General features: G+C 40.7%; 1 protein-coding gene across 4 annotated transcripts in view; it reads left to right on the top strand.

Annotated features, from left to right (window-relative positions):
• Positions 1-483: 483 nt before the first annotated feature.
• TTLL1 (TTL family tubulin polyglutamylase complex subunit L1) overlaps positions 484-14,418 on the top strand; it is a 27,143-nt gene continuing 13,208 nt past the window's right edge. The window contains exons 1-6 of one of the 4 annotated variants that reach the window (XM_085232418.1): positions 484-1,675; positions 5,612-5,736; positions 9,889-10,097; positions 12,007-12,187; positions 13,220-13,354; positions 13,522-13,630. In XM_085232418.1, the coding sequence (XP_085088544.1) occupies positions 5,624-5,736; positions 9,889-10,097; positions 12,007-12,187; positions 13,220-13,354; positions 13,522-13,630 (747 nt within the window). In that variant the 5' untranslated portion in view covers positions 484-1,675; positions 5,612-5,623. The other 3 variants (XM_085232419.1, XM_085232417.1, XM_085232423.1) reach the window with 3 other exon arrangements.

The raw sequence follows: 14,418 nt of genomic DNA, 5'->3' as shown, positions 1-14,418 counted from the left end.
ATAGGTAACGCTGTTTAAGTCATTGAGTTGTCTCATGCTTAAAATAAATTACGCAAATGTCATTGTAGGAGTGAACTGCCACAAAGATAGCATGCTGGTGCTGCCACGGCATTTCCTGATAGTGTAATAGTAAGCGTTAGCGAGCTGTTCTCAAATTCTCACCAACTTCCCTTGTTGGAAAAAGAACGCTACAAAATGGAGATGCATTAATATTAAAAACTAGAGCATCTATTATTAGCTCTGATGTAATAACACTGATGTAATTTTCAGAGAGAAGTTAAACAACGCATCTTGGAACGGTATGTTTTTTTAATGGGTCCGTGGAACCATAACTTTGATTAAGAACTGCTGAGTTAAGCTAAAGCACTCTTCCATAAAAACAAAACACAACTGTTTCTGTCCTTAATTAATTATTTAATAGATTAAAAAGTGATACTTTTTCAGCCTTCCCCTGAGGTGTGATGGATGAGAAACAAGAAAACATGCACTGACAGTAAGGCACAGGGTTCGGTCTCCCTTCAGGCTTTTCAGAGCAGTTCGTATCCCTGCAGATACACCTTTTTGACTAAAGAGTGGTTGTGAAGGCTGCTCTATGCTCCGGTCTGTAGCCAGAGTGTTGTGGTGTCAGGAAATTCCCAACTACACGTGACTGAGGAAGGTGCACAGCATTCTGTGGCCACTTCTGTAGTTAAACTAGGGGGTGCTTAAATTTGTTCCTGCTGTGTTATTGCATTTAACTGTTTCTTTGTAGTCGCAGCTTTGTGACTGAGCCTATCACCTTAGGATGATGCAGTCAATCATAAAGCAGGTTTATTATGCTCAGATTGTTTGGAGAATATAGATTACTATCAGTTGTTTGCTAAGTACCAGCATGTTGCAAACTGCTTATTTCAGCTACGGAGTGGTAGGTCTACTTTTTAATAGCGAATTTGTCTTGTGGGATGAATAATTTATTTTACCGTTATTTTTCCTTCAGACCTCTGGAGCCTGTTTTGCAATACCTCACTGTTCTGTACTACTCCTATCACATTATATTGGTAAACTTTATGTAAGAGTTTTAACATAATATCTTGGAAAGAATTTTTGTACACATTCTCTAAACAAGCACTAATGTTGTAACTTTTTAGGCAGTAATTCTCTCTCACATTTTTAACTGTTTAGTTGTTGGTCGTTTCAGGGAAACATTCAGACACTCCTTCACAACAGCATCAACCCGATAAAAAGATAATTCTATATTATATGACAATCAGCATTTGATATTCAGGCAGAGACTAGAGCTTTGGAATCAAAGTGATCGGGTTTTTAGGCATTCTGGAAACTTGAACGAGAGTCTTTAATGTTCAAACGGCTGCAACTCGGACAGGTCCCCAAGCCCCTCTCCGGCTCGGCTCGGCTCGGCTCGGCTCGGCTCGGCTCGGCTCGGCTCGGCTCGGCTCGGCTCGGCTCGGCTCGGCTCGGCTCGGCTCGGCTCGGCTCGGCTCGGCTCGGCACGCCCCTCCCGATGAGGACACAAGATGGCCGCCGACCCCCACGGAGCCGCGCGGCTCCCTAGCAACAGTGCTGCGCCTTTGCCGCCAGCGCTCCGGAAGTCCCGCCCCCTGCGCGTCTCGGTTGCTAGGGAGCGGAGCCGGAAAGGGCGGGGAGGGGGTGATGGAGTTGGGCGCGGCCGGCGCAGGTGAGAGCAGAGCTTCTTTCTTCTTGGCGTTATCGCGATAGGTTGTGGCTTGTGACCTTTGCTGTGGGATGGACGGTAGATGGCCATTTCCCGAGGTTCCCCTTGCAGGTTTGCTCTCTGTCGTGCTGTAGTCCCTCGTGGTCGCTAACGCTGTGCTTACAGAGCCAAGCTGTGTGACGGTGAGCTCCTGTGTTAGCTCCTATGCTTTGTTGTCATAGAATCACAGAGTGACCTGGGTTGGAAGGGACCTTAAAGCCCGTCTGGTTCCAATCCTCTGTGCTGTGGTGTTCTCATCAGGTTCTTGAGAGTACCTTCTTGCAGGTTAGAAGATCCCTGTAGAAAATTGAATTGTATTTAAAATGCTATAGAAAATAAGATTTTTTTTTTTGTATGGGTTAATATGTTGTCATTTTTTATGATTTCTTGTATGTGGGTTTTAGTAATTAAATAGCATAAAATCATTAAACTTTGATTCATGAATGCTTTGGGTTAAGCAACTGAATCCTTGTGTGTCATTTCTTTTTGTTTTGGTAGTATCTTAAAAGGCCCAATGAAAAATCATCAGCTTGTGGGATTCAGTATTGAATAAGTACAGAAAAAAGATCGCGAGTCTGCGTATGCTCTTTTTTTCCATCTATTTATGCTTGATTTTAACTTATGTTTACAAATGTGATGAAGGAAAATAGATGTGCCTGGATCTCTCCAAAATCAAGGCCTAATAGGCAGTAGTATCTCTGCCTTGTTGCGTTTGTTGACTAAGGTTAGGCAAGAAGAAGTGGGAGCACTGTATAATGGACTGTGGCTCTCAGGAGGAGAGAAACTGCAGAGGTGCCGCCTTTGTAGCAACTGTACATCTCGACATCCAGGCTTGGAAGCTTGAAGATCCCTTGAATGCCATTTCACTGTCTTAGCTGCAGAAATGGTATTAATTATGTTATTAGCAAAGATGAGTAATTAATGCATTTTGAAGTTTGACTTTTTGATGAAAAATTCGAAATGGAGGGAGAAGTAGATGATGTATGTGGGTGAAACTTCACTCTCTCCCACTTCCTTGCATGGCAGCTTTTGTACTGGGGAGATGCATGTGCTGAAGAGTGTGCTTTTGGCTCAGACATTTGCTTCTGAATCAGCACTTTTCTGTAGTGTATTTTTGTGAAGGATAACTATGAGAAGTCACTAGGCTGCAATTTTGTAAGTAATTTGTGGAATGAACTGCAGAAGGAATGAATAGCTATGCTGAAACTGATTATGTGAGCTGACTTTACCACTATTATCATTTGCTCACATTACTGCTGTCAGAAAAGTTTCAGCTTCTCCCTTGGAGAAGTAGCAGTTGCAGGTACTTGGCTTGTTCTTTTGTTGTGCATTTCCATCTTCTAGACTTGGCTGTTTTTCTCAAACAGAAAGGGTAACACAGTACATGAGGGTGGACATAAGTAACTGAACAAGACAGATGTGGATAAAGTAATAAGTATCTTTATTGGTGATCTGGACAAGGGGATTGAGTGCACCCTCGCTAAGTTTGCAGGTGACACCAAGTTGGAAGGTGAGGTGGCATCTCAAGTGTTGTGTTCTGTTTTGGGCTTCTCACTGCAAGAAAGACATTGAGGCCAAAGAAGTACAGTAAAATCAGTGAAGGGTCTGGAACATATGAGGAGTGGCTGAGGGAACTGCAGTTGTTCAGACTGGAGACGAGGAAGCTCAGGGGAGACCTTATCTCTCTTTATATCTCTCTAGACCTCTCTGTAGCAAAGTGGGGTTCAGCCTCTTCTCCCAGGTAACTGTGATAGAATGAGAAGTAATGGACTTAAGTTGCAGCAGGGCATTTTCAACTTGGCTATTAGGAAAAACTTTTTCTCTGAAAGAGCAGTGAGGTACTGGAACAGGCTGCCCATGGATGTGGTGGGCACCCCATCACTGGAGGTGTTCAAGAAATGTATAGATGTGGTGGCACTGAGGGACATGATTTAGTGAGCATAGTGGTGATGGGTTGACTGTTAGATGATCTTAGAGGCCTTTTCCAACCTAATTGATTCTATGATTCTGTGACACTGAAATAAGTTCAAAGGAGGGCTGCCAAGGAGGCCAAAGCACTTGGCCTGTAATGAGCAGCTAGGAGAGCTGTGCTTCTTTAGCCTGGAGAAGAGGCTGCTCTTGCCTTCCTTCCTTTACTTACTGTGAGAAGGTTTTTGAGGAGACATAGCCAGACTGTGACGATGAAGGATGGGAAGATGGGGAAACAATGGGAATAAGCTAAAATGAGAGGTTCAGGCTGAATGTATGGAATACTATTTTCCCCATGAGTACTGTTGAGCAGTGAAAAAAGGGCATCCAGGCCAGCTGTGTGGCCTCTGTCTGTGGGCATTTTCCAAATGTGGCTAAATAAAGCTCTGACCATATAGCTCGCTCTCCTTGGAGCAAGCACTGGGCTAGGAAAGTCCTGAGGCCCCTTCTGACCTGACAGTGATGACAGGCTGGCTTGGGCGAGTGAAAGATCTAAAGTAGAAAGCGACACCTAGCGGTAAGGAAGTGAAATGCAGTTTGTGAAGACTTCAACCTTAGGTCTGGGAAACTCTGCTTTGAAATGTTTAATGATACCACCATATCCTCTCACATCAGTGAGAGAAAGGAGAAATCATAGCTATGTGAGATACGGTGAGACAACAAAAAGTTGGTGATGTTACTTTGGTTCTCTGCTCTATAGAATAGCAAAATGTGATTCTTCATGGAGCGTGCAGTAGATTTTTCTCTGAAGTTGTGGGCTGACACCATAAAGTAGGAGGCATTACTTTTAGAGCAGCCCTCGTATTTGTGGTTTATAGTTGGTGAGTGAAGTAATCCATGTGAATGCTCCCACCCAAACAAACAGAGAAAACATTTATATGTATGTATGTTTGCCTGCTGGAGAGGAGCTCTGTGGAGAAGGACCTGGGTGTCCTGGTGGATAACAGGTTGGTCATGAGCAGCAGTGTGCCCTTGTGGTCAAGAAGGCCAATGGCATCCTGGGATACATTAAAAAGAGCATAGCCTGGAGGTCAAGAGGTGATCCTTCCTCTCTACTCTGCCTTTGATGAGGCCACATCTGGAGTATTCTGTCCAGTTCTGAGCTCCTCCATTCAGAAGAGGCATGAAACTTAAAGAGTCCAGAAGATGATGAGGGGCCTGGAGCATCTCCCAAATTAGGAAAGACTGAAAGCCCTGGAAATGTTTAGCCCAGAGAAAACTGAGAGAGGTTCTTATCAATGCTTATAAATCTCTAAAGTATGGGAGTCAAATGGATCAGGCCAGGCTCTTTTCAGTGGTGCCCAGCGACAGGATAAGGGGCAATGATCACAAAGTGGAACATCAGAAGTTCCGTCTGAATGTGAAGAAAAGCTTCTTTACTATGAAGGTGATGGAGCACTGGAACAGGCTGTCCAGAGAGGCTGTGGACTTTCATTTTCTGAAAATATTCAGAACCCACTTGGATGCTTTAGAGAACCTGCTTTAGCAGAGTTTGGACTCGATGATCTCCAGAGGTCTCTTCCAACTCTTATGATTCTGTGATATCAGTCTTGATTAGAAATACAAAACTTTCTGTGCTCTATGATTGCGTTTGTTTTTCAGTAACTATTACCTTGTAAGTTTATGCTAATGATTTCTGTCACTGGCTTGTTTAAGGAGAGATTTGAGCTGTGTGCCCATTCATGAAACTTGAATTGGGTGGAGAAAGATCCTTGTAACTAGATTTCTTTTTTTGAAACTGCCCAGATGATAAATGCAGGCTCTCAGTCTGAACCTAGGATGTTCTTTTCTGTGGTTTTTAAAATTGGTTTACTTCTTCCTTCATACTTAAGTTAAAGTGCTCTCCACTTTTCTTCCTCTTTGGCTTTTCCAGATGGTTTTTTTCACCGCACGTTTTCAACTTTGCAGCTTAACTCTGTTCTTTACTAACAGGTTGATGGGATAATGGCAGGAAAAGTGAAGTGGGTAACTGACATAGAAAAATCAGTTCTAATAAACAACTTTGAAAAAAGAGGCTGGATTCAGGTGGCAGAAAATGAGGACTGGAATTTTTATTGGTAAGTACATTAAAATACTGGTGTCTAAATTGTTGAAGTATTTAAATATATTAATAGCCTTGGTAATAGTACAAAATGCATATTTAGAAGTGAAAGATGCATATGTTAGCTTTAATTTGCTGAAGTGCTCCTAAAAGTGTAACATTGTTTCATTGCTTCTGTACTATACATACATACATATATAATGTATATATATATTTTTTTTAACACTATTGCTGATCTTTTCCTTGGATTTGTATTAGTAAATCCTGGTATCTGTGCAGGCTTGCTATAGTCATTAGGATTCATTGGGCCGGAAGGTCCTGTCAGCATGGATCCTTTCCCATCCTTTCTAATGACCACATATGCCTTTCTACTTTCCCAAAGATTTTGTCATGCAGTGGAAAATCATTAACCTAGCAAAGAAGACCGTCGCTTCTGTGGATGCTTAGTGTAAAAACTTCAGACCAAAGGCTGTAGTTGCTGAAGTTGTTTTTGTTTTGAAATGTGATACCCAATTTTTCTCCAATTTCTTGTACGCAGTAAGCAGAATTGTTCCTCTGTGATTGGAGGGGATCTTTGACCTGAACAGAACCTATGAAACATATCTTTCTCTCAAATTTTTAGCATACATGTGCTTATGTGTGTTCACAACATAAGGAAAATGACCTAAGGTTCTGATATATGATATTATTTTATCAGTGTTGCAGGGGCTTGCTCTGTTACCAGAGTGTAGACTCTTGTAATAAAGGCATCAAGAACTGCATTTCCCTTCTTGTCCTCAGAAAAGATTTACATACAGACTTATTATTCAATATTTCAGTACTGAGGATGAATGTAAAATTAAATCACAATAATGGATTTGTCTAATACAAGACAAAGAGGGAGTTGGGCCTTTGGGGAAAAGCTAGCAGAGCTCATTGGGAGGGCTTTAAACTAGGTCTGAAGGGGAACGGAGGGGATAGTGAGCCTTCCCACGATGAGATGTGGAATGGCAATGCTAGATTAGAGGGACAGTGTGCTAGCAGGGGCCATGAAAGACCCACTGCCTTGAGAGATGCTGGCAACACGACAGCACATACAAAATCCTATGCTACTGTAGTGACTGCTGGGGCAGTAGGAGAAGGCAATGGGAAAAATCAAGGGAGATACTTAAAAGGAATTAAGGAGTTATCCTTTGAGGAGGTGACAGGACCAGCTGTCCAGCTGAAGTGCTTCTACACCAGTGCACACAGCTTGGCTAATAAACAGGGGGGCTGGAAGCTACTCTGCTAGTAGAAAATTATGATACAGTTGTCACTGAAACCTGGTGGGATGATTCTCATGACTGGAGTGTGGCTGTTGACTGCTACAAGCTGTTCAGTAGGGACAGGAGGGAAGGGATGTTGCTATCTTTATCAGGAGGGGAATGGAATGTAAAGAGCTGTCCCTAAAGAATAGTCATGAGCAAGTCAAAAGGCTATGGGTGACAGTTAGAGAGCAAGGCAGCAAAGGGAGCCTTGTGATCAGTGTCTACTACAGGCTACCTGATCAAGTAGAGCCTGTAGATAAGGCCTTCTACCTCCAGCTACAGGAGGCACTGTGATCACAAGCACTCATCCTGTAGGGATAGACCAGCCAGAAATCTGCTGAAAAAATAGCACAGCAAGCTGTGGGCAATCCAGGAATGCACTGAGGATGACTTCCTGAGTGAAGTTTGGTTTGGTAGGAGAGGATTGAAGAAGCAACATCCCACTGTAAGCAAAGATCAGGTTCATGACCACTTGAGGAACTTGAACATCCACAAGTCTGTGGGTACTGATGAGATGCATTTCAGAGTCCTGAGGGAATTAGCTGATGTAGTTGCCAAGACACTCAATGATATTTGAAAAGTTATGGCAATCAGATGAAGTCCTTGGTGACTGGAAAAAAAGGTAACATCACACCCAATTTTAAAATGGGTAAAAAGAATGACCCTGGGAACTACCAGCCTATCAGTCTCACCTCTGTGCTGGGAAAGATAATGGAGCAGATCCTCCTGGAAGCTGTGCTAAGGCACACAGAAGACAGGGAGGTGATATGGGAGAACGAGCATGGCTTCACCAAGAGTAAATCCTGCTTGACCAACCTGGTGGCCTGTTATGATGGTGTCACTGCATCAGTGTACAACAGAAGAGCCACTGATGTCATCTATCTCGATTTCAGTAAAGCCTTTGATATGGTACCCCACAACATCCTTCTCTCCAAATTGGAAAGAGATGAATTTGATGGGTGGACTGTTCCATAGATGAAGGATCCATGTTCCATGGTTGCAGGATCAAGTCCAGAGAGTGGTGATCAATGACTTAATGTCTGGATAGAGATCAGTGATGAGTGGTGTCCCCCAGGGGTCAGTGCTGGGACAGATACTGTTTAATATCTTCATCAGTGACATTGATGGTGGGGTTGACTACTCCCTCGGCAAGCTATAGGGTGCAGATGCACCAGAGGGAAAAGATGCCATCCAAATGGACTTAAACAGGCTTGAGCAGTGGGCCCAGATGAACCTAATGAGGTTCAACAAATCCAAATGTAAGATCTTGCACGTGGGTCAAGGCAACATCCACTAACAATACAAGCTGGGGAATGATGAGTGTAGCCCTGAAAAAGCTGAAAAAGACCTGGGGCTACTGGTGGATGGGAAGCTGGACATGAGCTAACAACGTGCCCTCACAACCCAGAAATCCAACTGTATCCTGGGCTGCATCAAAAGGAGCGTGGCTAGCAGGGTGAAGGTGATGACCCTGCCCCTCGTCTCTGTGCTGGTGAGACCTCACCTGGAGTACTGCATCCAGATGTGGAGTCCTCAGTAAGGAGAGACATGGACCTGCTGGAGCGTATCCAGAGAAGGGTGGTGGGGGCTGGACCTTTCCACCAATATTCCATTACAGTTTGTTGCTGTGTGACAGATGGCAGCAGAGGGACAGTCTGACAAAATGGTGTCTGACATGGAAGTGCAAATGAAGCAAAAGTGTGACAGTGAATTCCTTCTCATGGAAAAAATGGCCCATTGACATTCATTGATGCTTGCTGAATGCTTATGGAGATCAAACAGTGGCTGTTTGAAAGGGACAATATAAATGGCTTGGTATACTTAGAGGTGCTTTTTCTGCCATTTAATAAGTAGGTTGCTCCAAAAGTAATGCCTCCTATTTATTTCCATGGAAACTACAACAGATACAAAAAGCACAAGAACACCGTCTGATAGTGTAAATTCTGTGCAACAAAACACTATTTTTCAATGTAGTCCTTTTCAAATATGACAGAATGGCAGTTCATACTGCTGACTGTGCTTTTTGCTAACCACTTATTAAATGAGTAGGAGTGTAGTAATCTGCTTGTGTTTTTTAGAATGCAGCTGAGGGGAGGAGTGGGGGAACAGGGCACTCATGGAAATTGCTGTGTGACTGATTTGATTTTGTTTTGCCTTCTTCCTGAAATGATAGCACTGCAGATTGTAAATTTAACAATATTTCCTGAATGCCATCATTGTGACATTTTTCATATAGAAAACTCTTTGTGTTTTTGACCCTACTCTTGTATTCTGTGAGAAATGAAGTAAACAGCTGATTTGATGGTGTGGTTGCTGTAGCATTCTGCTCTGTTATATATAGGTGTTTTTAGCAAGATGTGTGATTCACTAATTTCAGTTCATATGCTTGACACCCTCCAGAAATATAATAGTAAGGTAACCAGTAGTGATGGTTTTGTGGCTTTTTTTTTTTTTTAAATGAGAGAAAAACTGAGTTCCAGAGAGAAAAGCAATAAATCAGAAAGATACTTCTGTAGCATTTGGGTGTGTAGGAGTAATTTGTAGACCCTGCTGAGGGCTGACCTGTCTATCAACAATCCAGAGTCTAGTAGAGACATGTTTTCCTCTTACTTGCCTCACCAGCTGCCTCAATTTCATTAATATAGGAATTGATAAAGCATTTGGAAAGATTTCATTTGCTAACAGATTCAGAATATGTCAGATTGTCACTGAAGCTAAATATTTTACCATACAGAGCAAGGAAAGAAGTGTGAGAGGGAGGAGATAAGTGATGTGACTGCATGGAGCATAGGTACCTGCTGGGTTAAACCACAGCAGTGACATATGCAGTTTCAACTCTGTCCTCCTTAGAGAAATCATCTACTGTCTGTCTTTGTTTTCAGGATGAGTGTACAAACAATCAGAAATGTTTTCAGTGTGGAAACTGGTTACCGCCTTTCTGATGACCAAATTGTCAACCATTTCCCCAATCACTACGAACTGACCAGAAAAGATTTGATGGTAAAGAACATCAAACGATATAGGAAAGAACTTGAGAAGGAAGGAAGTCCTCTTGCAGAGAAAGATGAAAATGGAAAATATATTTATTTGGGTATGTGGTTCTCATTATCAGTATTAACTTTGCCTTCTGTGTTGTTGATAAACTGATGGCATTGTAACTTACAGAAACAGAACAGCACATTAATGAACATATTCTAATGTACGTGTTGCAACTTTCACGCGATGAATTTTGTAAGAAAAACTGTTGCTTGCAAGTAGTACGAGCAACTGAGATTGCCCATTTTTACCAGTTTGTCTTCAGAGACATAAAACTGCTGTATTTGAATTATCACATGGAGGTAATTTAGCTGCAGCATAGCTTGTCTTCCAGTAGGGAAGGAATTCTGCTAGGTTTTCTGAACTTCTAAAGCACTACAACACTCAAAGTGGCTATCTGTCAGCAGGTGCTCTGTCAATAACAGTCAGTTAAACTGAATAAAGTGTACTCTATCCTAAAACTGTTCTGTTTTCTGCAAATGTTACAGCCTTCTTTCCTTGTCTTTTTCTCCTCACTTTCTACAAAGCTGTCATTAGAGCATAAGGAAACAGATAGGAATAGGGGAAATGATTAAAGACAGTAGTAGTAAACATTTTGTGTGAAAAGCGTGGAAAATATAGTATTTTGTAAACCTTGTTTTGTAGCAGAATAGCTAATGTTTTATAAATTTGAGAGAAACAGTGTGGGGTTTGTTCAAGAACTGCTGAAAATAGAGACAAAGGAAGACTAAAAGATTGTTTCTGTTGTACTACTACAGCAGTAATATGGTTCTGCCACTGTTTACTTGCAAGCATTCAGCAATATTCAAAGAGAAGAACATGTCCAGTTTGTACGTGTTAAATTTGTATTTAGATATGGTTGGGTAAGTAAGGTGCTTAATGAAAACTGAACTTATCAGTGCAACATTAGCTGAAGAAACATGGGCTGAAGTGATCATAAAATGATTATGCCAGGATATACAAAAATAGATTTGTGTGTGTGTATATATATAATTTTTAAGTGGGAATATTATGAGATTAAGATATTTTACTCTAAGATCACTCGTGGAACAGAATGACCCTGGAACATCATATCAAAAACAAGCTGGAGTTTCTTTAAATCAAATCTGGGAAGGAAAAAAAAAATATCTGGAAATCCTATACTGGAGCAAAAACTTAAATAATTTTTGGCAGAAAGGCTCCTGCCAGAATGAATAAGCTTTCCAGAAGCAAAATTTAGGGGAAGTTGGAGAACTGATAATGACTACCAGGAAATAAAATTAAAAAAAGCAAGCAAGCATCAAAACAATAGATTGGGGTAGAGAAGAGCAAAGTTGTCTTGGAAGTCAGCAAACATTGCAGTGGAATAGAGATAGGGACGTGCTGAGTTGATTTACATCCAGGGAAAATGAAATGAAATCACTGATCATCCATGTAAGAAAGAAGTAGTGCTATGTGGGCGGAACTGAGAATAATCAGGTAGCAAAAAGCAAGAAATACCTTTCTTTAGATTTCAGCAAGTATGGTAACACTGAGTCTGAGGATAAAGAAAAAATGACTCATGAGACTAGCACAGAAATTAAAAATTACCACATCTAAAGAGGAAACAACATCAGCATTTGGGTATTTACGTGTACAGAGAGGATGACAGGATGGGATGGCTTGCACAGTGGTAAAAGCTGACATATGAAGATGAGGAAATCTGCTAACAACAGTTTAGTTGCAATGGTGTATAATACTATAATTGGGCATCACTTAAACAGAAGAAAAATGATTCAAATAAAGTTCACTAGTCTGAAATTAGCAGCATACAATATAAAGGCATTCTTTAAGTAAAAATCATAAACTAAATGAAATAAAAAGCAACATGTGTTTTATTGAAAGTTGATCATGCCAGATTAGAAAAACTTGGTCCATATTAATGAAGATTCCTCTTTAGATGTACTGTCTTTAATGGTGCACTCCTCTTTTTTTTTTTGACTCAGATTTTGTTCCGGTAACTTTTATGCTTCCTGCTGATTATAATCTCTTCGTTGAAGAATTCAGAAAGAATCCCTCCAGCACTTGGATTATGAAACCTTGTGGTAAAGCTCAGGGAAAAGGAATATTTCTAATCAATAAACTGTCTCAAATTAAAAAATGGTCTCGAGATAGCAAAACATCCTCGTAAGTGCTTAAAAACTAAACCCAGTCTTGCACTTTCTATATTCAGGTGAACCACATCAGCATGCTGGTAGTCTGATGCATGGGAAAGCTATTCTGCTGTTATCGCTTTGTCATTATGTAGATAATTTTGCATTTAATCTCAGTTATCTGACTTTGTCGTTCAGACAGGTCTTAATATGGCTTATGTTGGTGTGAGAAGATATAAAGAACAGTTAGAACAACTATTCTCTATAAAAAAATGCTTTCAGTGTCTTTGGGATAACATGCAAAAACAAATTGTTCTTCTCTGTAGTGCTAAATAACAGGAAGTGAAGAAAAAAATCTTTCCCTGAGCAGCTTGTATCATGATTTTATTTAATACACATTGATTCACTTCTTGAATTAGTACAGAGGAGGAATGTGCGTGTATGAAATAAATCCATTATCTGTTTGGAGCACAAAGGAGTACACCTCATGTTGGTGTCCTGCTTTCGAATCGACTTAACGGTGTAGCAACCTATGCTTTTCTCTGACTAAAAAGTGTTTTGATAGCAAAGTAATGCTGATTTTTTCCTGTTACAAGTTGACCGGCTGAATACCCCTTGAGACGTTTTTTTCTGTTTATCTTGGAATCCGAAGAATGTCACAGTCTGAAAGCTAGCTTTTCACAGTGGTTTGCTTTGGCAAACCAAGCATAAATACAAACATTCTAGGAATATAAGGCCCTGAATAATGAAGGTAATGTAATACATGCTCCTTGCTAGTCTATACTGTGAAGAGCTCTAGATGTTCTCAAAAGAAGACTAGTGTGTAGAACTGCTTTCTGAGTGGCTCAGTTAGCTGCCCTGCCAAATTCAAAACTGAGTTTTAATGGTTAATTGATATTAGTCTTTAGGTTTGTATTTTAGACTTGCCTTTTTTTTTTTTTTGGTACATAATACTTGTTGCCAAGTGTGTTATTGTTAACCAGTGTAACTTTATACGTTGTTTTGTCAGTAAGATGCAAGATTTCTTTAATTCACAACTTACAGACTGTTCACTTATGTGTTACAGGTTTGTATCTCAGTCTTCCAAAGAAGCCTATGTGATCTCTCTCTATATCAATAATCCATTACTGATTGGGGGAAAGAAATTTGACCTTCGTCTGTATGTTTTGGTATCTACGTATCGCCCACTGAGATGTTACATGTAAGACTGTGGATAGGTGTGTTTTATTGCAAGAGAACGTTTAATGTAGTCAAAATAATGTTGCCAGCGTTGCATAAAGAAGTTTAATGTGTACACATATCCTAGGATGATCTTTTCCTTCCTTTTTACTGGGGTTTAACATACTTTAATGACTTTTTGCATTTAAGGTACAAACTTGGATTTTGCCGATTTTGCACAGTAAAATATACACCAAGTACAAGTGAATTGGATAACATGTTTGTACATCTTACAAATGTTGCCATTCAGAAACATGGGGTAAGTGTACCAAGTTCTTAGGTGCTATTCTCTAACAAGACTGATTTTTCTTAAGCTGTCCTAAAAAATTGGAATAAGAAGGCTCTATTTGTCATATTCTTCATCATCATGCAATTAAAATGTCTCAGCTTGACCATAAAAATAAGTTTTAGAAGACTGCAGATAAAATGTATGCAAGATAAGGAACTGCAAGTTCTGTAATTGACTGTGATGCCTTCAGTCTTGACTTGCAGTAGTTGAAAGCAATTTCTTTCCAAGTCTCCCATCATTTAAATGCTAATGTACTCACTTAGCAATTGGTTCTGTGAGCAGTGGAATTAATGAAGCCTCGTTCTCGTGGATCTGCATTTTGTAATGGCACTTGAATATCTCCTTCCTGATCTCCCCTTCCCTTTTTCTTGGCCATGCAGTTAATTCAGCTTTCCTCTTTTCCAGCGCTTATTTATCCCAGTGGCTTCCAGCATTTTCCTATGTTTCCACTCTCTTTCTTCTCTGTGTAACAAAGGGAATGTGCATTTGTGGGCTTGTGATAAATGTTTGCTTCCTGGCCAGCTAGTGGCTTCCTCTGGAAAGCGTAGAGATAGAATTCTGCCTGCACAATTGTTCCATCCTCTAATTTGCTGTTGATGTTCTTAAAACGAATGTGTGGAAACCTGATAGCTTTGACAGCGTTCCCCTCTGCCCAAATAAGCTGATATTCTCCAGTAGGAGGAAAGGCAAGTGGGTTAGAGGTGACATTAACAGTTGGACGTGTAGTATAACTGCCTGAGCCTTGTTTCTTCAGGGAA

Source organism: Meleagris gallopavo, chromosome 1 (assembly GCF_905368555.1).
Source record: "Meleagris gallopavo chromosome 1, MGAL_WU_HG_1.1, whole genome shotgun sequence".
NCBI lineage: Eukaryota > Metazoa > Chordata > Aves > Galliformes > Phasianidae > Meleagris > Meleagris gallopavo.
Note: the sequence above shows the minus strand (reverse complement) of the source record. Positions and strands in the feature narration are given on the sequence as shown.